This window comes from Nesoenas mayeri (genome assembly GCF_963082525.1).
Source record: "Nesoenas mayeri genome assembly, chromosome: 24".
Taxonomy (NCBI): domain Eukaryota; kingdom Metazoa; phylum Chordata; class Aves; order Columbiformes; family Columbidae; genus Nesoenas; species Nesoenas mayeri.
Window position 1 is genome coordinate 1966404 of NC_137546.1, and position 25627 is coordinate 1992030.

General features: G+C 46.4%; 1 protein-coding gene across 2 annotated transcripts in view; it reads left to right on the forward strand.

The window, feature by feature from the left end:
- Window positions 1–397: 397 nt before the first annotated feature.
- DVL1 (dishevelled segment polarity protein 1) overlaps window positions 398–25627 on the forward strand; it is a 47713-nt gene continuing 22483 nt past the window's right edge. For both annotated transcript variants that reach the window (XM_080358626.1, XM_080358627.1), the window contains exons 1-2: window positions 398–851; window positions 21924–21993. In XM_080358626.1, coding sequence (XP_080214752.1) covers window positions 682–851; window positions 21924–21993 — 240 coding nt within the window. In that variant the 5' untranslated portion in view covers window positions 398–681. The remainder of the gene's footprint in view (window positions 852–21923; window positions 21994–25627) is intronic.

Consider the following 25627-nt stretch of genomic DNA (forward strand, 5'->3'; position numbering starts at 1 on the left):
AGTGCCCCCCCTGCCATGAGCAGGGACATCTGCACCAACTCAGGTTGCTCAGAGCCCCGTCCAGCCTGGCCTGGGGTGTCTCCAGGGATGGGGCAACCACCACCTCTCTGGGATGCCGCAGAGCCGGGACGACAGCCATGCCGAGCCCGGCCCGGTGTCCCCACGAGGTGTCCCCACGAGGTGTCCCCACGAGGTGTCCCCACGATGTGTCCCCACTATGTGTCCCCAGTGTCCCCGGGCCGAACGGACCCGAGCCCGTTCGCTGCCGCGGCCGGCGGTGGTGCCGCCACGCCGGCAGGGGGCGCTGTGCGGGATCGCGGCGGCCCCGCGGGCAGAGCGGCGGCAGGAGAGCGGCCGCCCCGCGCCCCTCGCCCGCCCGCCCGCCCCCTCCCGCCGGCCTCGCTGCTCCTCCGGCCCGGGGACGGGGCCCCGCGGCTGCCCGAGCGCGGCGGGGCGGGCGGCGAAGCGGCGGCCGGAGGATGCAGGCGGGGCGGGCGGCGGCGGGCTGCCGTTCCCGGGTCGGGCAGCTAGAGAGCAGTGCAGGGAGCGGAATCCCGGCCGAGGAGCCCGTGCGCGGCCGCCGGGCGCTGGGAGCTCCCTTCCTGTCGGGGGCGGCTCTGGGCCGGAGGCCGTGAGAGGAGCCGAGCGGCGGCGGAGGCCCGGGCCGGCTCCCCGGCTCCCATGGCGGAGACTAAAATCATCTACCACATAGACGAGGAGGAGACCCCGTACCTGGTGAAGCTGCCCGTCCCGCCGGAGAAAGTCACTCTGGCCGATTTCAAAAATGTCCTCAGCAACCGGCCCGTGCACAGCTACAAGTTCTTCTTCAAGTCCATGGACCAGGATTTCGGGTGAGCGGCTCCGGGCCGGCGGGGCCGCGTGTGGCGGGGCGGGGGGGGCGGCGGTTCCTGCCCCTCCTCCCCCTCCTCCCGCGCCCCTTCTGACAGCCGGGGGAGGTCTCTGTGTCTGTGCCTGTGTGTCTCTCAGCCCGGCCGGGAGGCACCTGCTCGGCTGCCGCCGCCGCCCGCCCCGGGGGTTCTGCCGCAGCCCCCGCCGGACGCGGGGCTGTGGGAGCGCGGCCCGGCCGGCGCTAGGCCCCGGCGGCACCGCCGGACCCGGGGAGACGCGAGAGCCGCCGCCGGGAACATGGCGGCCCGGCCCGGCCCGGCGCTGCCGCCCTCACCCCGCGGCCCGGCGGTGACAGCCCGGCCGGGTCGCCCCGAGGCGGGGAGGCCTCTCAGACGTGCCCCGCGGCCGCTCCGGCCCCGTGAGGCCGGGCCGGGGTGAGCGGCCGGCGCTGTCACCGTGTCGGGACGCGGCGTGTGGCTCCGTCTGGGTTTCTGAGGAGCCGAGGAGGGTCAGGCTGCGATAGCGCTGCGAGGTGAAGCCTTGCTGCACTGGAAATCGGGGCGTTCTTCTGGGTCTGGTTTGGGTGTCAGCGCCCGGTGGTCAAAGGGCCGGTTCTTGGCAGGGTCTGCGCCCGGTGCTGGTGGATCCGCTCACTGGGACAAGGGCCAGACTTTCAAACGACCTTTGTGGCCGTGTAGGCCACATTTCCCGCTGGAACCGGGGATTTTTGACAGCGTTCTGGGCTCCGCAGGCAAGTGTGGGTTGTGCGCCACTGGGCTTGTTTACAGCCGTAATAAATAAACCGATAAACATCCATTTGACAGTTTGCCAGACAGTAACTTTCAGAACGTATTAATCCTTTTCTGTAGCAAGTCGCTTCTCTTTGTACTCGCATCTGTCACTGGCAAGGCGATTTTATGTATTTAAATGCCTTGCCAGTAGGAAAGAGAGTGGGTTTGTGGGACATAAACTCTAAAACAACGCTATGGTCGAGGCGCAAATTTTATGTTTGGTGAAATATATCATCCCAAGCATCCTCTTACATATTGTGTAGCCTCTTTTTTATCCGTGAGACCTGAAGCCTTTAATGTTAATTGTGTTTTTATCCATGGTGGAATGTGGATATTGTTTGTTGACACGTTATTTCTTATGTGGCGAGTTGTTAGTATTGGCCTGTTACTGTAGGAGTGTTCGTGTATTGACTTCTTGTTTTTCCAGATTGTGAAATCGTTTATTTGGGAAACAACTACACAAACTGTTTGTTTTCAAAATAAGGTCTTTGAAATTGGCTACTCATAAATTGTTCTCCTTCACCCTCAAGTGACAGGGACACGTACCCTCCAGTTGTTGTATAAATTTGTGGCGCAACCTCAATAAAGGCTGTTGGGTTTGTTGGGCCGGCGTCCGCGTTCATCCCGCTGAGACAGACTTAGCGCTAGGAAACATAAACTGTGCTGAGACACCTTGGACGGGCTGGGAAGATCTCGAATGTGTTTGGGCCGTTCTTGGTCTTTGAAAGGTAAAGGAGTTAGTAACTGGAGTAACTCTGAGTCTCGAAACTGGGCTGAAAATTGTTCTTCTTGCATTGTTTGGAAATGGAGATGATGGAAGATGAAGGGCTGCAAGTGGATGACGACAATTAGGACCTGTAAGTTCTGTCTCTCTTATTTAAACAATAGTCTCAAACGTAACTAGAGTGCATTAGGGTGGTAACGCATTGCCTTGGCCAGCTAGAAGTGACTCTAGGTGGTGACTCTTGAAAGCCAAGGAACCGTCAGTCAGATTTGTCTTTGCTTTTGTTTGTCAACCAATTTTTTGTTTCTCTCTGAATCTTAATTACTTGTGAAAAACAGGGAATTAGGAGAAAACTCATATGAATCTTGGCTGTCTTAGCAAGTGTTAATAGTAAATATGGCCTTTTTTTCACCATCTTGTCTTCAAACTGACTTTTTTTAATTGTCGCAAATAGGTAATTATAGATGCAGCTGCCACTAACCATAACAAAATTATGTGCCTGATTTCTGCCTTATGTGCCTGAAAATGTCCTCCAAGGAAATTCTTGTGTGTTCTCTAAGTGGTACTTAGGCTTGAACTACAGCAGCGTCTTTGGTTTAAGTGTCGTCTTGTCCAGTTCCCGTGCTGTATTCTCCATGGGGCTGCGATCTGGCGTGGTGAGCACCACTTGGCAGGGCCCTTCGTGAATCCCCACGCGGACAGCAAAGTTCTTCTCGCGTTAGGAAAGCGAATGTTTTCCTGGAGAAGCCAGCGATCAGGAACTGACCTCACAATGCTGCACATGTTGTTGTAATTAAGTCACAGCCTTTCCTGGATCCTGAAATAATGTCATAAATAATTGTGCTCAGGAACAGTGGATGTGTTGAATGGTTTCCAGCTGGGAAAAACGGAGTTGCTGAGGATTGGAGTTGGGGTAGGGACGTGGGACCGTCTCAAGCCGTGTTCTCAAATGAAGCCGTGTTTTGGGTACCTGTGCTGAGTTACCATCCTGCTTCCAGCTTTGCTTCTTGGAAGCTGCAGGAGAAGAAAGGCGTCGGAGTGGGGGATTTTTCCTTTTGAGCTTTGTTTTCAGTTTAATTTACTACTCTGCTTTGCAGTCTTAATGTTGTGCTTTAGGTAAAGCTGTGGAAAATAGATACAATGTGGAACCTTCATCTTGATTTTCCTGTCAGCCTTACTCTGATGTTAAAACACTTTTTCCTGTGCCATTTCGTTCTCAAAGGGTGACTTCTGTTCTGTCTCTTGATGGGATGGACCTGGCTTTATTCTGCAAGCCCAGGCTTTCCTGCTGACTCCATCTGTAGGTATGACGTTGGTTTTAAGATGCGGGATGTCTAACTGTGTTCTGACTCTTAACACTCAACCCTTGGAAAGTGCTTTGTAGCTTCTATATTTGTTCCAGTCGGTGGGAAACTAAGCAGGGACATCACAGGATCAGACTCGTTAATGTGATAATATCCACCAGCAATTAAATTTAGAAAAGGTGGTATCTGCCATGTGTGTTTCGTGGCCCAGGAGCTGTGGCATCAGCTTGCTTGCTTACGGCAACTGATTCTTTCCTCTCAGGGGAAGAGCTCAGAGGTCACTTCCCATCACTGAGGTTGTCGATACTGAGCCATACATATCCTTGGAATAATGTATAATGCAGTTTTGTTGATTCTACGATGACTGAAAAATGGCTGATAATGAATACATCTAAAAATAAAGCTGTAGCTTGTGATGCCGGGGCTCTTGTGGCTGAAACTCTGACAGTGGCATAAATTGTGTTGGATCCAAATGATTCATGAACCTGTGTGACAGATCCTATAAGAGGAATTCCTACCTGTCTGCTCTTAAATATTTGTTATTTCTAGAGCTTTTCTTGTAAAATGCTGTCGCTAACTTCCAAAAATACAAAATGATACATGTATGTGGTTCAGACACGTTTTAATTTTGCTGTACAATAACCTACTTGGAGACTCTGTGCTGCTGCTTCCTCTCTGGTCAGTGCAGGGTGCTGCGCTCTGATGTGATTATAGCAGGAGAGATGCAGAGGAAGGTCTGTACACATGCACCTATATATACTATATATACCTATATACTCCCTCCTGCATTTTTCTGGCTTCCTTTGCTCTGCCCAGTCACCACGTGGCTGGGGCAGGAGCTGCTGCTGGTGCTGCTGCTCATGTTCAACTCTGCGATCTTTATCCACCGAATACCAGAATACGTCTGTTCTGCCATCCTTCTGGGTGAGGTTCAAGTCCTCATTCTTTCCATTGTGTGAACTAATACTCTTTTGCTTATGCTTCTTCAGGGAGTACTTTGAGGAGTGGCTTTGGAGGCATTCCTTTGGTATCAGCAAAAGAACTTCCTTTTCAACTGGACTTTTAGGTGCAGCTGTTTCTTGCCACAGAAGTTTATTTTCTTGGTACTTGGTGTGTTGAAAACTAGCAAGCAATAGTGATTTAAAGCAGTAGGAATCTGGTTTGGGATCAGGAGTGTGGGCTGAGTGGAGCAATTTTTGATAGAAGAATCAGAATTCAAGGCGATGTATCCATGAGGGTAGAACTAAGAAAAGCACATTTCCTGAAGATTTGTGTCCTTAACCCTCTATATTTTCTCTGTTATCTCAGGCTGCTTTATCAGTTAGTACATATTCAGATAGCCGAGGTACAGTTAGACTGAGAAAAAGACAGCAGCTTACTTGGACACGAGTTTAAAAAGGGTTGTGGCTTCAACTGGTAACACAGATAATTTACCGTATAGATCTCTGCAAATGCCTACGGCATGAAAATATCTCTTGGATCGCAAGTGTGGTTGAACAGATGGAGCAACAAACGCGTGTCGTTTAAAGATTTTTGTTTTCTTCTTTTTTTTTTTAATCCCGTACCCTTTTTGGCCCCGTTTGCCTGTCTGTAGGCTAAAAAGGAGCGATTGCGTAACCGTCCACGTTGTGTTCGGGTCACGCTGGGCCAGCTGTTCCCGGGGTTGTAAACAGGCACGGCTGAGCAAGAAAACCAATGCGAGGTATGTTACAGCCCATGGCCGAGATCGGTGACCCTCCTGGGCTATAGCAGGACATGTGGCAGCCCGGGATTTCAGTTTGGGACCCATCCAAACCCTGCTGAAGTCACCACGAGTCTTCCCCTTGAAACACACGGAACTTTGAGGCAGTTTCCAGTTCTGTCACGTGAACAGCGTTTGTTCAAATGTGAAACATGCAGTGGGAGGAGAATGCTGGATAATGAAGGCTTTCCTCAAAAAACCCGCAACTGGTTAAGTAGATTGAGGTGAGAAGATGCTTGGATTTTTATGAGTTCTTTAAGACAGCCAATAAAACTGCGTATGGGGACTCTGGCTTCCCGGTTCGGTGGGTTGGTCGTGGTTCTTTGCAGCTTTCATTCCACTCAGCAGGGTGTAAATAGTACAGAAGTCTTGGTCTGCTCTTGGTGGAGAAGCTCGGAAGTAAGGGCCAAGTTTCAGCTTGATCCCAACAAATAAATCTGGAATAATATTGTGAAAATAGGGGTTACTAGAAGCAGATCTAGGCCTGATTAATCAACAGAATTCTTGAGGCTGGAAGGGAGATTTCATTAATACCTGCAGAAAGCCGGAGTCCTGTTTTTCATAGCGGAAGCACATGGAGAGGTGCGTAGTTAAAGCAGAAACAGAAAACAGATTAAAAAGGTATTCAGCCGCAGATTTAGGCTTGGCCTCAGCAAAGTCCTTGGCCACACTGTAGCGTAGTGCTGAATTGAGGCCTGTGTTTGCTACTTGTCAGATGAGAATGGCCTTTGTCTCCCAGCTTTTCCCCATTTTCTCTGCTGAAATTCATAAACTTGCTGGAGACTCTGCGTCTTACGACTTATGTTTACACAGCCTCTTAGCGCTGTGGCGCTTTTCTGTTTGCTGACATCAGAAAGCGCTATTGTAGTACAAATAACAAAAATATGTCCGAGAACAGCAGTCTAATAGGCCTCAAAGCTCATACTTTGTGGCCACACTAGGTTAGCTTACACATATTTTGCCAGGCTGATTTTGATAGCTGTCTACAGTACAAGTCACTGCTTATTTTAGTGTCCCAACTGTAATGTAATAGAATATTTAAAACAACCACTTTTTCTGCTGGAACTTGAGGACCGCTCAGCTCCGAGGGTGGAGCACGGTGTATTTATTAAAAGCCAACGCTATGAAAACACGCTGAAGGGATCTGTCAGGTTTGGGCTGCTTCCTGTGGCTGGTGATCTGCAGCGGGACAAGTTAGGAAAACAAGTTTACTACTGTTCGTTTAATGAACACCTCCACATAGCGCAGGCACGGGTTTGCTTTTCTTTTTTCCGCGCTCAGATAGACTTGTTTTGGCTCAAGAATACACACGCAGGCTCCACAGCTGTTGGAAACATTAACCATCTCTCTAGGATTCAGGTTCAGCAACTTACCTCTGGGCTTGCTGTGTCTCTAATTAAAATTTGCCTGTGAAGTAGTTTGAGTTGAATGAACATGGCACTGAATTGAGACAGATTAATGCTACTTGGTCCTATAGTTATTCTTTATTTTAGCTTGTTTGTGCCTCATGGTTACTCTCTACTTCATCGTTTGCATTCTTTTTGCATAAGGATTTCCCTTTAGTTTACTGAAGTCTGTAAACTACTATATTGTACTGAAGAGAAATATTTTCAGATGGAGTTTAGGGGCTAATTGTGATATCCAGGGCTGTATCTTTTCTTTGGCTGTGTTATTTATAAAGAAAACAGGTGCCTCATCTTTTGCTAAATGTCTATGTTGGGTGCTTTAATGGTGTTATTACAAGGTGGTAATTAAGATAGTCCTGCAAGCAATGCTTGTGCCATTTGCAAATGAATCCTCTTCTCTGGTGGTGTTGAGTAAATGGCAAAGTCCTGTGGCCTTCGGAGATCCCTCTGCATGGAGCTAAGGAGAAGAACACAGGGAAATTCAATTTAAGCACAGCTATTTGTTAAGAATTTTGCAAGATGTACTATTTGTAATCCCAGTTCCAAAGAACTGTTTTCAGACAAGATACACTGAGTAGGTGGATTGGGAAAGTTAAAAGGGGGAGTAAAGCATCCCTGACAATCTCTAATATCAGTTTTACTGTTTGTTTAATCTGTGCTTGTTTTTATGCACTTGGTTGGGATGCTGAATCCGGACAGATGATAAAACTCATCTGTTTTTCTTGTCCCGGCTAAATATGTTGTTTCTTCATAATCATTTAGGGTAGGTCTAAGTCCCATGGAAGTTAGAGGAAAACCATTCCTGAAAATCTTCCCGTTAGTGTTCAGAAATGCAGCCTGGCCTTGCTTGTCCAAGACTTCCACGACAGGGTATTTGCCGTATTTTCCTTCTGTTCAAAGATTTAGCAGTGAGTGCAGGCAGTGTCCTTTTCAATCGCTCTGCATTGTTAGTTAGCACACAAAGCTAGTGTTGCGGTTGGAAGCCTGATAGAAATTGAATCAAAATGTCAGTTTAAGAGCCCATTGCTGACAATAAAATATATAGAAGTTGTAAAAATGTCCTTTCTCAATAGAAGAACACTCAGTTGGTCTTAGTCTTCAGTTCTCTAAGTACATACTTGGATTGTCCAAAGTAGTCTTGTGGAGAGTGACTCAAAGAGATGCCTGGTAAGCACTCTAGAATTATTGTGGGATGGTCCTTGCCATGTGAAGAAGCAGAACTGAAGAAGAATCAGCCCTGTGTTGGCATGTTTTTAAGTCTAAGCCTTTATTTTTGCACGCTGCAGTGCCGGGACACAGAGACTTAACCTTCCGTCAGCTTCAAACGTGCTCAAACCTTCTTCATGTGTTACATCAACAGCCAGCTGAAGGATTTTGGAAGGTGTTTTCTCATCATGAGCATAGTTAGCCTAAAAATCAATGTGTTAAAACAGGCAAATTCATAAGGGGTAAGCCCCATCTGTTGACAGGAACATCTGATTTTGATTTTCATTTCCCTCCCCCCGAGTTCACGGCAGCTCCCACTGTTTTCTGACCCTGTTTTCCTTTGAGAGTATACAAACCCGAAAATTCCTCTCCTTACACACCCTCCAAAAATTGGCAGATGGATGATGTTCTTCTGCAGGAAAAAATGAAGAAGTCGTGTCTGCTCTCCAGATAACCTGCAAATCCAAGAGCTGCTTCCAGCTCTCTTCCGAGAAGATCCCTTTGGATATTAACTGAAGGTTCTAATGAAGGTTCTAAGCAGAGATCATGGAGCTGGGCTGCTTTGTCACCTCGACGCTTTCTTTCAAGGGTATCTGCTACTTTGAGAATCTGTTCATTTTGCTGCTACTGCTTCGTATGTTGTTTCTGTTTTGGCAGTAGCAGAAATGTGTGTGTGTTTTGGAGCCTGATGCTCAGCATGGAACTGAGGAATTGTCTCTGTGGCCAAGTCAGAGATGGGAATGAGGGCTGGTCCTGAGGCCTCGTTGCTGTGGTGTCCAACCATCAGTTCATGTAGCACACGGAAATCAGTGACACACAGAGATTTTAAACTGTAATTTAGTCAGACGCTTGAGCGCTTATTATTTAACTTAAATCTCAGCAGCAAATCCATTCGTATGTGGTAATGTGCTCATTGCGGTTTGTCTTGCACATAGTTCCCAACAGGGCCCTGATTCAAACCGCTTCATGGTCCCTCAGAGTAGTTAATGGTTAATTCTGATGGGCGTTGGGACAGACCAGTATATTTGCCCAGGTTTTGTTGGGTACCAAAAGCTGTTTTGGATGGAATTGCTTCCACAGGTTCCCTTTTGTGGGGCTGCCAGTTCTCCTGAAAACAGTTTGAGATGCTCCAAGCTCTAAGACCCTGGAGCTTGGGTATGAATATGTATAGTACATATGTATATGAGTATGAATATGTATAGTACATTTGGAAGCTTTTATTTGCAATAAGAAAATTCTTGTCGCGAGAGGACAAATGTGTGTGTTTAAGGGAAGAATGATCATGGTGGTTCGTGGCTTCAACTCTGTGTCGGAATCAGAGCGAGGAGAAGATTTTAAGCGTCCATCATATGTACAGGAAAAGCTTTGCTGTGTGGGCTCTGCTTTTTCTATCTTATTACTGCTCGCCTTTAGCAAAGGACATTTGGATTGACCTGCCATTAGAATGCCATTTTCCAAATTAATTAAGCACCAACTCTCAGTTTAATGAGTGTGTTGGGGAAGAAGGAGGATGTTACTGGTGATTTTGCTGATGCTGCTTTGGGGTCCCAGTTTTCAGAGACGAATACTGGAGGCTTGTCCTCCAATTTCTGCTCTGGAGCTTAATCAGTTGAGACAAGCTGCTGAGCAAATACAGAGGAATTTACAGTGCTTGAGGAAGAAACGACCTAAATATTTGCCCCATGATTCTATTGTGGTGTATTTCCATCTGAAACGTAAGTCACTCAGGGAATGATGATCATTTTTGGTTGTTTCAGTGGCATTGGTAAGAAAAAGTATGAAAATAATTCGAGAGGATATTCAGAGCGTACAAAACATGATCTACTCCAATCAGTTCCTGGAGATAAAAATCCTCATTAAAGTAAGCGTGCAAATACTGTTTGTTAACAGCTGCGTTACTGTGGGGAACTGGGACAAGAACTTGTATTTTAACAACTGCTGGGCCATGAAAACCAAGTGTGCATCACACAGAGTCTTAAAGGAGGAGATAGATTTGAAGGATGTCTCAAAATAAGAGTTTTGTGAATTAAATCCCGTCTGAAACCTGCGATATTTCAATGACTTCTCTCGCCTTCCCTCTGCAATGTGAAGAGCAGAATGGCTGTGGATCGAGGCTCTGCTTTGGGATTTGAGGTCTGAGCGCAATTTTCCCTCTTCCAGCTGCTCTGTACTTGACCTTGAGTAAGCGATGTGGTCTGTGATATTAGGACCAGTTAAACTTGTACCCGATGTAATTTATGTGCATGAGTTGTGCCTTTAGAGGAGAGTGTAAACATGTTCAAATTACATGCCTGGGAAACTTGTAAATAGGGGCTTTTATTTTTGGGTTGCAGTTCTGTTTGCTTGCTGCAGATGGGCATCAGTGCGGAGAATGGCACCTACAGAACTATAGATATAGATATATATGTGTATATATATGTATGCAGAAGTATGGCAGTGCAAGTGCACCGTATCTTACCAGATTTCTCTTCTCTTCTCTTCTCTTCTCTTCTCTTCTCTTCTCTTCTCTTCTCTTCTCTTCTCTTCTCTTCTCTTCTCTTCTCTTCTCTTCTCTTCTCTTCTCTTCTCTTCTCTTCTCTTCTCTTCTCTTCTCTTCTCTTCTCCCCTCTCTGCCCATCACTTTTTGGCCATCATTGTAGAAGTTCTTTGCAACAACCAACTTCAGGGCTTGTTCCATTTGCACCTGCGGAATGTTTTCCGTTGAAGTTACGGTTGCGGTTGAATTCTTGAAATTATATAAGTAAATACAGTAAATATAAGGAGCTACTAAAAGAGTGGGTTTACAAGACTTTCTGGAGCTGCCTTTTAAATATATTTCCAGTTGTAATTTATGACCTGTTTTAGTTATAGACACAAGTTGAAAAAAGGTACAATAAGCAAAACTGTTAGAACTGAGCCCAGAGACTTGCCTGGTACAGCGATAAGGAGGGAGTAAGGATCCACGACAAACCTTTTCTTTAGTTGAAATAGAACACGCAAAGAAGCGTCTGACACTGATTACATTTTGCTCTTGCCGAGGAGGAAAGCTGCACAGTGATGGCGAGATACGAGTGCTGCAGAAAACATGAATATTTGGGGATCTCTGGACTGACCGTGTTGTTTCTAAGCAGAGGTGCTGGTTAAAGCGTGGAGTTCAAGGGAGAGGTTGGATTTCTGATGTCATGGGGAAACCTGTGGGAAAACTTAGTCACTAGAGATGGTTGAGCAAGTGTGCTGGTTGTAGACACGCTCAACAAGTTCCTTATTTCAGGCTATGCAAAAATCCTCCCTGGCTGCAGTGGCACTAGAGACTAATCCTGAAATGGTGCAGAACGTGCCTTTCAAAGAGCCTGGAGTGTTTGGAATAAAGGTAAACTAAGTAATGGCCCTGGAGCTCGTGTGAACATGCGGCTGGAACATGGTTAAGAGCTCTTTGGCATTTACGTGTTTCGTGATGGCTCTTGCATGATGTGTCCTGGTCAACTTCGAGTGAATATGATGAAAGTTTTCAATGCAGAGTGAATGTATTGGTTGTTCTCAGTGCTGTTTCAGGTCTCTGGCTTGTAAGAATTACCTGTAGGTGAATGAAAATCCTGTTCCTCCTGCGATATTACATAGATGCACCTGCAGCAGAGCGATCAAACAGTTAATGTTAAAAATCCTGCATCTTCTGCCTTTCAAACTGTCTCAGCAGGGGTTGCATTTTGTGGTTGACATCAGCCATGCTGCTCCAGCTCCTGCTTCTTTCACATCCTGCTTTTCATCCCCCCTCCCTCCTTACCTTATTCAATAAGGTTAATAAGCAAATTTGTCATCTGCTTATTTTGTCTTTGCTAACACTCCCCCCACCCTCCCGTCCAGCGCAAATGAGCATTAAGCCAGCGAATGGAAGATAATGCTGCTGTGAATTATCCTTTGCTGCAGGGCAGCTTTGCGTTCCCAGTGCTGAGTTGGCTTTGGTTTGTGTGACTAAAACCAGGCAACGCAACAAGAACTGGGGGTTTTGTTCTGACAGGAGGGGCTCTGGGTGTGGAAGGGCAGTGACGGAGCTTAGGAGGCCTCTCCTCGACAGGTTCTTTTTGCTGGGGACGTCTTGGGCTGGGCCGACTTGGCCGTGACCTGCGAGTCGCTGCGTGAATTGCGCTTGCTCTTCGCGTTTGTAAAAAGCGTCGGAGACAAATCTGCTGCTCGTTTGTGCAGCAAGGGATCCTTTGTGGAGATGGGCGGCGTGTGTCCTGAGCTTCTGGGGAGAAACCACAACTGACGTTGCAGCCAAGCGAAAAGAAAGAAGCAGCAGGACCCGCAGCACTGGGGCTCGGGGGGTGGAAGGGATTCCCCCGAGTTCATCAGCAGATTGGTGGCAGAATTGGGAATGGAAATCTCACCTCGTTGTTTCTAGTCTTACTTTTTAATTGCTGGAGAGTTTTCCCCAGTGACTTATTTTTAATAGTCTAGAAGGCATTTATTTGTTTGTAGCTGTTTATTTTGTTCTTTAACTCTTGGGCATGTGGGTATAAATTGTAGGTGCTTGTGGAATCAACTGCACCGCTGGCAAGTAATCGAGACCTTTATTAAAGGCACAGCACGGAATGGGACCGACTCCCTCTACCTGGCCCTTAAAAACTGCATTAGCTCTGAAAAGCTTATTTAAATAGTCACAGAACTACCTTGACTTTTCCGTGCCAAGACTGCTGATTTTTCACATTCATTTATTCTTGTTCTTCAGAATATTTTGAGAACCTGACAGTGCTGCCTTTTGTTGCCATGTTTTCTTATGGACAGATTTCCTTTTGAAAACAGTGACTCAGGACATGGTCGGGAGGTAATATCTGTGTTCAAAAGTTAGAACTGAGATACTGCCAAGGTGTCTTAGACTCTTTGGGATTCTGTAAAAGAGGTAGTTGCTTCATGTGTGTTTCTGATTTCCCCACCAGACAGACTGACTTTGAAAATGATTTTTGGTGGTTTATTGGATACTGGGTTTAAAAGCAACAGCTAGACCTTTGCCTGGGAATCATGTACGTGGCACATCTTTGGGCAAGTATAAATGAGCAGTTTATGTTTCAAAATTTAATTCCCATCTCCTCCCCCCTTTTCATCCATGCTGTCTCCTTTTAACAGCTTCTTTTTCTCTCTTTAGACTCCAGGGATCAGTAATTAAGCAATCAGCCTCTGGTTGGTTGGAGAACCATTGGCAACTGCAGCAGTTGCAGAGCTGCTGATCCTCCCTAGTGTCTGACACAAATGAGTGAGGACGGGAGCGCAGCTGGAAGAGAAGAATAGACATTACAAAGCCGCGGGGACTGGGTCTCTCCTTATCTGGCTCTGCCAAACAGCAGGATATGTGTGTTAGGAAGTGACAAAGTGGAGTTTTACTCTTGAGAGATGCTATCGGTGTCCTCCTGCAAAAAGGGGATTTCGAACAGCTCCTTGAGCTTTGCAGGTTTATGGTGCAGATTGGTTGAACTGGAGCTGTTTAGACACTCTTTACTGTGTTTATAACAAAACCAGCAACAAAATCAAACAGTTTATCTGTTACTGTTATCTCTTGATGTTGGGTCAATGGGAAGTCTGACCTGTGAGAAACTGCTTTGGGTTGGAGCTCAGTTGCCATCTGTGATTCAGGTGCTTGTGAACACTACGATGTGAATTTATATCTGACTTGGGGTTTTGTGACAAGCTGGAGATCTGTTTTTCAACACCTAAACAAACTTGTAGGTCCAGTTATACTTTGAAGTGTGGGTGGAATTTATGACTAGGTCTGGCTGTAAGAGCTCTGAGCCCGGCTTTTCATTATGTTGAAGTTTGTCTCGCAACGCTGCTGTCCCAGGGAAGTGTTGGAGTTGGATCTGTGCTGTTCCTCGTGGGAGACTGAACTTGGAAGGGGTGTCAACGGGGACAACTGTATCTTGTGATCTGGATGCCAAAATAATGTCCACAGGGAACATCCAGGTTTGTTGAACGGCTGAGCTGGATTCACGTTATACCCTTCCTGGGTGCCTTTGAGACTCAAAGGTTATGGGAATTGTTCATTAAATTGATCTCTCTGTGTGATGCAGGACACTTTTTAAGCTTGTGCAAAGAACTGGCTAGTGAGGGCATTCCCATGGCTTCCCAAAAAAAAAAGGGAGGGGATATGCAGTCTTTTAGGGTGTAACGCCCTGGGAGAGTTGACATTTTGCGTATGCTTTGAAGGTGAACAGAGATGGGAGTCTCCCCCTTCCCGCCCGTGTTTTATAGGGGTCTGGAGGCGACAGGGCGACAGGCGCTATCGTGCTCGGTACAACATGTGCCCAACTTGTCATGGGCAGCGAGTTGTACTTCTGGAAGCTGGAGAAGCGAACACCAAAAGACCTTATTAAAATAAACTCGATAATTTGCACCACATCAGTGACCAGATTTATGCCATTTAATTAAAACACGTCTAGACAAATAACCTAGGGGGGGAGAGATATTATCTGTAGGAAGTGTTGGAGGTTTCTGCACAGGGCCCACACTAGATAAATGTATGGATGGCTTCTTTTCTCTCTGCAGTGTCTGGAGCCTTGGAGTGCTGTAGCCAATGCTGAATAATGTGGTTGTTTCTCATGTAACCACATTGGTATTCATCTCTTTGTTAGCAATTATTTTAACCTGTCTGTAAATAATATTTCTGTGCAGTATTGATTAAGACTTATGGCTATTTTTTGACCTAGCTTTATTATTATAATGAAGTGCTTTTAAGAGAGCACAAAAGGAACATTTCACAGAGGAATAAGAATAACTACCCGGGCACTTGGCCATTGTGAAATGTGTGCAAATACACAAAGATAAGAGACATCTGCTGTCTGTGGGCTCAGTTCTTATCGCTGCTCAATATTTTGAATAATGGGTTGTTGCACAGTAGTCTGCTGGGATTTTGGAAAAGGACCCATGGCACAATGAGCTGGATATCACTCGAATTTTCATAACATCCACGGGCTGGGGGGGTGGCTGTGGGATGGCAAAGAGTGTAGCTGTGTTCATTTGAATCTCATTGGTGTGGGAAGCCCTTGAAATGGTGAGTGGCAGTGCGGCCTGGCAGCCAGAGAAGTGCCGCAGTCTGGACCGTAATGAAGTTTGGGTAATTACACTCCTCGTGCCGCTGCCTGAGCTGGCTGTTAAAACTAACTTGAGTTTGGATTCGGCGACTCAAAATGCTTCTCTGTCCATTTTGATATTGAGCAGATGAATTTCAGGCTTAAGCTGAGGCATCCGCACTTCTGGCTGCAGGTCCAAGAGCAGTGGCTGCAAAGTGACGCTTTTTGCATGTTGATGAATTAAAGCTGTGTTGCCCCAAGACATCCTTAGGGATGATGTGAAATTTTGGGCATTCGTGAAGCTTTTAATGCTTCCCAAGTAAATTTGACAGGACTGGAAGCATAGCTCAAAGGATGTACTGTTAGAGTCTCTTTGTGCCGAGGGAGGTTGGATTACTAAAATCAGTGTTCCCTTTGCACAAATACAGGTTTTCTTGGTAGTACATGGTAGGTGGAGCGGTCAATAACCTTACAAGTTGCGCAGCCTCCCTTGCTGTTCATCAGTGGGGCCGAGAGCTGTTGGGAATCAGCTCAAATCACCCTGAACCTTATCTTTCAGTTCTCAGCTTCAGGACTGGCTTGGGGACGGCGCTTGGACGGTGTTGCAGAAACCGCAGCGGCTCATTGAGTCGGCGTGTGGCTGTCGGTGTGCGAGGTTATGACCTGACCTGAGCCTGCAGAGCCTGAGATATTCACCAGGCTGCATCTCTGCCTCGACTTCGTGTGAATGTCGTCTCAAAGTGCTATTTTGAGAGCGTCCTGCTCTGGAGTTTTGAAGATAATTGCACCCTGGGGAAAGCAAAATCAGAGCCAGCTGTTTCAAATGGCCTTTCCACAACCAGCACTCTTTTACAGTGTTTTTCCTAGGTTGTTTTCAAGAAGGATTTAATTTTATGGGGGCTCGTTAATATTTATTGTTTTGTGAATAAGACATTGGACTGGGACTTGGAAATCTGGGTTCGGGTTATAGTTATGCTGACCTGGCCTTTTGTATTGTGGCTTCCTTGTCTTTTTGGCAGAGATGATGATATATGTCTGTCCCGTGGGACAGCTGCAAGAATGGATTTACTAACACCTGTGAGACTGTAATATAATCACATCAATAATTTAGTAAATAACATTAAGGCAGAGGAAAAAGGGAAATAATTAAAAAGACAGAAAACTGTCAGTGTGGATAAAGTGCTTTGCTTGTTATGGACAGTTTGGGCAGTTCGATTCCAAACTCTTTTCACGGGAGTAGATGGTGTTGATGGAAACAAACGGTAGGTCTTAGGACTCCAAAAGTCAACCATTTGCTTGGTTTCTCTGCACATAATTAAGAGTAATCTTTCTTTTCTGCTAAGTTAGCTGATCATGGAGCGGAGGATAATACTGTGTACAATTGGGGCTATCGGTGATGAAATAAAAATAGACTAATTTCTATAGGCAGCAACTTACCAAGCCATAAATGCCTGTGTTTTAGTGGGATTTTCACACCTTGAGCATCAGCACAACCACTGAAATATTGTTGATTAAGGAGTAGAGAAGCAAGTCGTATTCTCTATATGTCGTTGCTCTTTAACAGTCATAAATATTTTCAAGCACTTATTGGAAGCCGCTCCTCAAAGATGCTACAAAGCGCACCCTGTTTGGAGACCCTTTCAAGACAAGGGGCAGAAGTTGTGCCGAGGGTCTGCAGCCAAACCCGAGTCTCTGAAACGGCAATGAGCCAGGTCTGGGCTGGGAGCACAGGTACCAGCTGCATTAAAACACGTGGAACCTTTTCATGTGAGTCTCTGTGTTGGGCTGTTGCACTTGGGAACGACCGACAGGCCCTTCAAAGTGCTTTGGGTGCGATGCGGAGGGCTCAGCGGGATTGCTGCGGATCAGAATCCCCCTGTTTGCAGTCGAGGCAGCTGAAACACCGGTAATTTCTGCGCGCTTCCCTCCCAGAGCGGAGCCTGAACAAATGGAATTGTCCTTGAGTCCCAGCTCATTGCTATAGTGATGCTTTAGATTTGAAACAAAGGGCGGATTCAGGCCGATTCTAACTTCATGTGCTTAAGCTTAAGCCACTATCTGCTATAGGACCTAAATGCCAAAACTTTTCCAGTATCCTGCATCTCCCAAAAGATGATAAACGATCCCTGCTGTTCCAGGGGAACTGCTGGATGTGCCTCCGAGAATCGAGGTGCTGTGCAGAAACCAGGGAAGTTCTGTGTGCAGAATGTTTAGTGCGGTGATGAGAATCAGATGGGGCAGAGGATAGCTGGTGTGTAAACACTGGAATGCATTAACTCCTAATTGCAGACAGAACCACCGAGACTGTGTTTGGATTTTTGGAAGTGTGAAGAATAACGTGAGGCAGAGGGTAGCGGCTAATTACATAAATGAAGACATAAGGGGCGGGGGTGTGTGGTGGAAGGACGGGGGGTTGACCTCGAGCAGGGCACAGGACCTGACTTCAGTGAATGGCTTTATGCAGAAGAGACACTGAACTTGTGCAGCTGATCCTCTGCAGATCACGCGGAGCCACCGCTCAGCTGGTTTGTCGGGACAGCCTTCGCTTCATGGCTTTATTTCTTGAAGAGGGTTTTGTTCTGCAGTTGGGTGTGTCCTATCATAATTGTGGGTAGCGCGTTCATAGTCATTTTTGACAGTTTTATGTGGGAGTTGGCGTATGGAAGCGCATATATGGAAAGGCAAAGCATCGTCAGTGTTTATGAATAACAGCCTAAAAAGGAGAATACTGATTCCACTCCGGCCCGTGGTGTTTTGAGGAGCGATTGGCACGAGCTTTCTGTGGAGGAGCCCCGCGGGTCGGCTGGGATCCCGCAGCACGTCCCTGCTCAGCGGGGTGCGGAGATCTGAGGCTTCTGTGCATGGCAGAGAGCTGCGGATCTTTGTGCTGAGCAGAGCCCGTCGTGCTGCTCTGCGTTATGGTGCTTATCTGCTCGGCAAAAACCTTTCTCTTCTTTCCAGAATTAACATGATATCCTAGCCAAGCCTCACCTGTAAATTCAGCGGGTGGCTTGATTTTCCTTCCTTTCTACAGGTTGGAAGTGTGGCTGAGGGCTCTCTGTGTTGTCACCTCAGCTACTAAAGTTTTAATTCTGCATTAAAGATTCAAACTGAAATGTTAATCAGCTTCAGAAAGATTATTTTCAGGGCTGCAGCCTTGGGTTCCAGTTTGATAGTTGCAATATGTCGTGTGATCGGAAGGGTGAGAGTGGTATTTTTCTTGGCGTGTCAGCTGTTTGTTGCTGGGTTTAGTGTGTGCATTCTGCAATTTAAACTGTCCTTAAAGGAACTGGTTTACTTAGATTTTCCTAAAAGTGGCTGTCCTTTGTCACTTGAAAGGAAAGGAAAGGAAAGGAAAGGAAAGGAAAGGAAAGGAAAGGAAAGGAAAGGAAAGGAAAGGAAAGGAAAGGAAAGGAAAGGAAAGGAAAGGAAAGGAAAGGAAAGGAGAGGAAAAATGGCACTAATTCTGGAGATTAAGTCGTTCATAGGCATGCGTGATGCAATCATAATGTGAGTGCAAGCAACGCTATCAAACCCGGTGTTTAATACCCAGTTGCCTAAATGCTTGTGAGTCAGAGTCATGAGAGGTTTGTGGGGTTCACTGGCAATTCTTGATACGGATCCAGCGTGTATTCTGAGGCAGCAAACGGGTTGGCAGAGGGATGAGAGTGAGGGTGAGCCTAAAGAATCCTTGATTTTCGGGCTAAGATCCTCTTTGGAGGAAAACAAGAAGCCAGGAGGGTAACCAGGAGTGGATACAGGTGAGGTGTGCGGCGCTGAGCGAGGCTGGATTTCGGAAGTGCACGGATACCGATTTGTGCCGAGTAGGGTGGTAGCAAAGTCAGAGGATCCAGACACAATTCCAGGAAGCCAGAGGAAGGAGGGGCTGTTGCCAGCAGTGATTGTTTCATTTAGTAATTAGTTCTTAAATCTCCTCTAAGCCAAATAAAGCAGAGGATGTGAGCTGCTGAAAACCGTTCCCCCCTCCCCTTCCCCACACATCCACACCCTTTTTTGCACGTACTCTTTCTAAGTGAAGATGGAATTGATGTGAGATTTGATCGTAGGGAGTTTGCTCACGGTGCAGAGCGGGTGCTGGTGGGTGTGCAGGGCTGTGGGGTCTTCTCACCATCAGTCACTGATGTGCTGGGCGACCTTGGCTGAGTTGTTCCCCCGTGTTCTTCTTTTACCTTCCTTTTCTCTGGTAGATACATTTGAAGGATGAGCTAAAGGATCCAGCTTCTTGTGCACCAAGATTTTTCTGGAGTGCGGTGGAGAGGAAAATGTCACAAGTCTCTGAACAGCAAAGAAAAACCTCTGTCTCCTTTGCAAAGGAGAATCGTGTACAGCTTTGCAAATGGCTCTGCGGATGGGTGTTTGTTTGCTTTCTTCTCCCCGACCCAGGGTGGCTCATAACCCGGGTTAAGCAGAAGATTGTACGTGCTGGAATAAAACCTGCCTGCGTTCCAACCTCACCAGCAATTGCAGAGGAACCGGGTTGCCAGGAGGCAGGATGTGACCTAGGAAACAAATATCCCCTCTCTGAAGGGAAACTCTGAGGGCAGGGGGTGCGTTCCTTGGTATCAGATGGTCTTTGTTCTTATTATCAAGCAGCAAGTCCGATAACGATTGTGTTTGAGAGCGCTGGTGTCGTAGCTCCGCAGTGGAACACGTCCAGTACCAACAGACAAACGTGGCAGGAGGTTCTAGCAGATCGAGAGCATCCCCTCTTCTTCCTCGCCGTGCTGCTTGGCTTGGGTCTGGCTTATGGATCCGTCACTTAGGGCATTAAGACCTTGTATATGAGTTCCTAATGGAAGCAGACAACAGCAGGGCTCTCCCTCTGCCCTCACTTCTAAGTTCTTGTACAACAAAAGACGTCTTCTTGAATACAAAGCTGTCCTCAGACTGAAGCATATGGCTGCAACCCTTCCCCTTCCTTTCTTGCCCTCCCTCCATTGCTTCCCCTTCCCGAGAACTGAAAGGAGCTGCATCTTTCCTACAAATAATGATTTGTAAACCAGTGATATTTGAAATTAGTGGCTGCTGCTGTCTTTGATGTTCTTGGCACTGCTGATTCCTCCCCAAAGCAAGCTGGGAATTAGTCTGTCATTCTCTTGCCTCATAGCTCAGGGCTATATTTAGTAGATCAAGTTGCAACAGATCCGAAAGTCGTTCCCTTCAGCTGCAGCAGAAGGCTGGCGCGGGGATGGAGCGCCTTGTTTTGTAAGCGGTGACTTCAGCGCTCTGCTTTTCCAGCACCAGGACACCTGAACCAGTCGGTGCGGTCGTGCAGGGACGTCCTGACCGCCACCAAACGGGGCAGTTTTGGAAAGACCCCCAAGGCTTTGCTCTGCAGAGAACCTCGCAATCAATGCGTTTTCATTGCTTGACTTCTGCCTAAATCTTAGAGGTTGGTGCAGAACGCCTGCATACTCTTTCTGGGGTGCAGAAAGTGGTGTGTCCTTGTGGCGGGGGGAGAAAAACAGATCCTGTCATTTAAAATGTGCAGCTATCAAGATGAGATTATTGCAGCATCTTTATTTGCTGATCCTGCAGTTGCATCTATGCCGAATGAGTGTTCTCTGCAGGATTCTATGGGATACAAAAGGTAATGTGTGAATTCAAGCCACCCCATTGGGGCTGGAGATCCATGCGAATCCTGAAGTGTCTGCATACAGTTTACAGCTCCAGAATTACAGGTCTGAGAGCCTCATTGAATTGTCAAAGGTATTTAAAGCACTGAGTGTCTGTTGGTTTCAATGGAGTTTACTCCTCATTGTCTCCTTAGAGTCCAAGTGTAAGTGACTAAAAATAATAATGAAATGACATCATCTGTTTCCTGTTGCCAAAAGGTGATTGGAGGACAGATGCAAATGAGTATTTTAAAGTGTTCTTCTTTCCAATGATAGGAAAGGGGTAAAGTCTGATATTGTAGGGCTAGCCTTTAACAATGTGAATAAATGTGGAGAAAGAAGAGAATGTTCCTTCTTTAAAAAATAGATTATAACGTGCAAATGTAGGTATGAGTGGTGGTGTTATTTATGCCTCATTTTCCAGAAGTAAGATGGAAAGAACCTCTTGGTCCATTTCTCTCCTCTCTTCTCCTTCCTGACCATTTTTCCCCCCTCATAACATGACACCGTTTCATGCATAACCAGTTGCTTTGTGGCTATTGTGGTTTTTCTACACAGCAACAAGGAAGACAACAACATAAATAAAGGAAAATGTGGTTGAGGAACCACACGTTTGTATTGAGTTTGCCAAATTGTCCCTGTTCCCCTGCTGGCGACTGGAGGCCAGGAATTCGTTTCTGTTTCAAGAGGGGTGTGAGACAGGTGAGAATGGAAGGAAAGCTGGAGCTGGTGGGGAAGGTGAAGGTGAGATGCTGCTCTGCTGAGCAGGAGATGAGGGTTCCATGTGAAGTTCAACCACAGCTCCTGCAGTGCCTGGGGGAAGGTGCTGTGCGTTGGCTCCAAATCCACGCTCAGAAATGGAGATAATCGTCCTTTCTTTGGCCATCACTTGTGATCGGTGATCTTCGACACAGCGGGATTTTAATCCCCATCAGCTCTTTAAAAATTGTGGGGAGATGTAAGACTCTGAAGTGGGGAGAACGCTTGTGATTACTTTTGTGCCACCCAATTTGGGGTGGTTGTCTGGAAAGGTGCTATTCTACCCTTTATTTTCACTTGCTCCCTTTGTTCTAATAGTCGCGTATTTTTTCAAGACTTGCTGATATCAACGTTTTTGTGAAAATCTGTGTTTTTCCTGGGCCATTTAAGAAACTGACTGTCCTTTCGATCTGATGTCATTTCAGACTCTGGGTTTTTCTTCCTAATGTGTTGGTTTGTTTTTTTTCCAGGGTGGTAAAGGAGGAGATCTCAGATGACAATGCCAAGCTCCCGTGCTTCAATGGAAGAGTGGTGTCCTGGGTACGTTGCCTCATGTCTCTAGATGCTTTTGGCACAGCAGCAGAGTAGTTGGTACATGGATCCTGATTTTTTAGAAATGTCTTGAATCTCAAATGACATGGAAGCAAAGGCTTAATGTTTCATTATGTCTGATTCTTTAGGTGAAGAATGAGCTCAATTTCCCTTTCTCCCATAGGTGAAATAATGATGATGAATAGTGAAATAGGTTTTTTCTTCTCAATGCCAACCCAGGAACTCAACACACAAGGATCAGTTGGGTCAGAGCCGGTAATCAAGTCTCTAACAGTGGGAATGGTGCCGTTGCAAAGATCTAAAAGCAAAATTGAGATGTATGCCTTAAAATGAATTGTTTCAGAGAATTAGTGCCGCAGAGCTTTCTGTGAGCGCTGAACCAGCGCCGGCTCCGCACAGACTCACCAGCAAGTCCGTAACGCATTAAAAACCCTTTGACCGCAGCTGAGGTGGAGGCTGCGCATATTGTTGCAGGTAGTATGGGCAGATATATCACCTCCAAAGACCTGGCCTCTTTCCTCCCTTCCCACCATCAGCTTGTTTCCAGATTTCTACCCACAGCCCCCAAGCGTGGCTGCAGTTTGGGGCTCTGTTAGAAATCCCGCGGAGCATCTTGTGCGGATGGTGCTGACAAGGGCTCCTGCTCGCTCTGCTGAGCAATCAGCTGCAACATCTGGGGCTGACCTGCCTTATGAATTGCAAATTACTTTTTCCACACTAACACCCATAAAATTGCAGTGCTTATCTGCCTCTGTTTGCTGCTAATTACTGGAGGAGTTTTATGTAAATCGTACTGTAAGTTAATTGTTTGCAGTTTCGAACCCTTTAATACCTACTCACTGGAACTTAACAGATAATTGCATACATATATTTTAGGGCTAAAGTTGTTCTTTACCTTTTGGAAAAACTGTGTTTTGGGCAAATCTGTTTCATTTTCTGTTTATAACATGATGTGCTTGAGCTTTCTTTGTCTCCTGTGTTACAAAATGTGCCCCAGCTGGTAGCGGACAGCTTGGGATCCTTTCACAAAACCATCTGTGATAACTGTCATCCTCACTGTAAATCACTGCAATATATATCTGCGTATTTCGCATCGAGATGATGTATTTCAATGCCCCGCACCTTCTCTTTTTAATGACATTTGAATCCTCCCATTTGTCGTAGGTAGGAACTTTGATCCTGTCGTATGCAGGACTGATTTCCATAGAGGAAAATGTTCAAGGGGGAAATCTACGAGTCTTTAGTTGTTGCTTATTCCTGCTGCGCTGGGAACCCAATGTACAACTAGATTAGTGTTGAATTAGAATCACTGCTCCTAATTAACTATTTAAACCTCCTCCCCGCCCCTCCTGTTCTGCTTGTTTTTCTCCTCTGTGTCTCAGATCTTGCCCTTTTGCTTTCGGGGTGGTTTGTTTGTTTGTTTGTTAGGACTAAATAGTCTGGGACAGATGGCTACTACTTACTAGATTCCTTTTCAGTGGTTGACCTTGAGGTTTTTGAACAATACGGAGATTGACATTAATTGCATGGCATGAGTTCTTCATCTAGTAGTTATTGCTGTAAATGCATTTACACAAACGCATCTTGTGCAAAAAGCAGACGATATGCACGCGTGTTCTGCTAACACATAGACGCACATAAAACAGGATACAGTTTTTCTCAGGGGATAATTTCCTTTGAGTTCTTTTGGACTGCTTACCCAAGTGATATCATTAGTGCATTTTTGGTGGGTTTTTTTCAGGTTCAGGGGTCGCTTGGCTGTTATCACGGGTTTTTAGGAGGGTTTTGCAGCATCTGGGACCGATTCCCTGCGCAGCTGCTGGGCACGGGCACTGTGTGCTATTGGCCGGCACTGATGGCAGCGCCCTGTGTCACTCTCTCTCTTTTTACGTCTTCTTTTCTTCTCTGTTATCTGGGTGCCAACAGATAACACTTGTCCTGTTTGTGAGCTTTTCAGACACTGTATTTGCAATTGCAATTGAAATTGTCGAGTGGAACCGTTTAGTCTTCTACCATCTGTGATGAATCACAGATGGAATTGATGACTTCGACACCCAGACACTGAAGAAAGTCACCCTTTACCTGGCAGCCACGCTTTGCTTAAAATTCTTCATTTTAACCTATTATAGAGGCTGATTTCCAGTCTATATATCCTATATTCTCTGAGTATCTGTGGTCCAAGGTTGGAGCAAACACCAACCAAATATACTGTAGTTTTCAGCAGGAAAGAAGGAGGAAGCCTAATCTACCTGGCACAGACAATTTCTCGTTACTAAAATAAACATCACATTCCTGATGGGCTTTTGCAGCCTTCGAGCAATGTGGAGTCCTCTTGCCTTTGACAGAATTCCTCATCAGCGAGTCCTTTTGTGCAGCGGGTCCTTTGGGAACAGCCTTCGCGTGGATAATGGGCTGTGTCTCTGAAGCTTGGACTTGGGATTTGAGACGCCTGTGACTTTATAGGAAGTAATTACTTTCAACTTGTAGATGAATGTGGCTGTTCTGAAGTTGCTGTTGAAAATACAAATGGCTCTTTTTGGGGTATTTCTTTAGTTACTATCAGTCTCTCACCTCTCCCCAAGCTGAGAAATACCAAGAGCTGCCGCTCTCAGTAACGGTGAGAATTTAAATATTGGAGTTTTCATGCTGGTAGACTAATAAATATTTAGGCAGATGAGAATATAAGGGCAGAGTGCACCAGTATTCGCTCTTTCCCCTTCCCGGACTGTTTCCTGTTGTCTGGTGTCTTTAGCTGAGAACAGATTCCTGGAGCTGGTTAATATGATACGTTTTCTCCACTTTCCAGGAAAGATTTAATAGTGAGTGCGATGGTAGCACCTCTGTTTAGAAAACCAGCATTCAATATGAGGAGATGAACCGAACCAACAGTTGCAATTAGTTCCACACTTCTTTATTAACTTATTCCATGTGCAGCACACAGATGACATCCCTGGTTCACGCTGAGCTACAGCCCTTTGGGGTGGAACCCACCAGCTGTTCCACAGCCACAGGCACATTCTCCAATGCAGAACCGACACGAGGAGAGACATGGATTGAAATGCTGCTGCCGGTCGCAGCTCTAGGGAAGCTGGATGGGTGAAATATAATTATCAGGGCTGGCTGGTGGCCAGGGAGCTGGGGTTATGGGGTTAACGCGGCTTTTCCTGCGGAAACACCCTGAGAAGTCTGTAACGCCGCAGCCCAGTAGCGTTATCATCTCCGTTTGAAGTGCTATAATAGGGGAGAGTTTTATTCCTACCGTAGCTTGTCAAGGCAAAGGACGCAGCTTATCTTAAAGGATACGTAATGATAGGATAGCTTATAGGCTACATAATGATTTACAGAACGTCACTCATCGTTGGAAGAAATGAGGAGCTCCCAGCAAATCGACGGCGTCTTGTGAGGTGTCTGGAGGAGGTCAGGGCTGCAAACTCACTGCGCAGCTGCAGCCGAGGCCGGTGTTGTGCCATGTTAGGTGTTACATGGCCCTTTTCATCTCACCTACACCCAGTTTCTTTTTTTCCATCTTTTTTTGTCCCTTGGTCTTATTTTGTTAGTGAAAGCACTTGCACAGCGATTCCTCAGGGGATGAGCCCCGCTCAGAGATACTCTTCCACCTCCA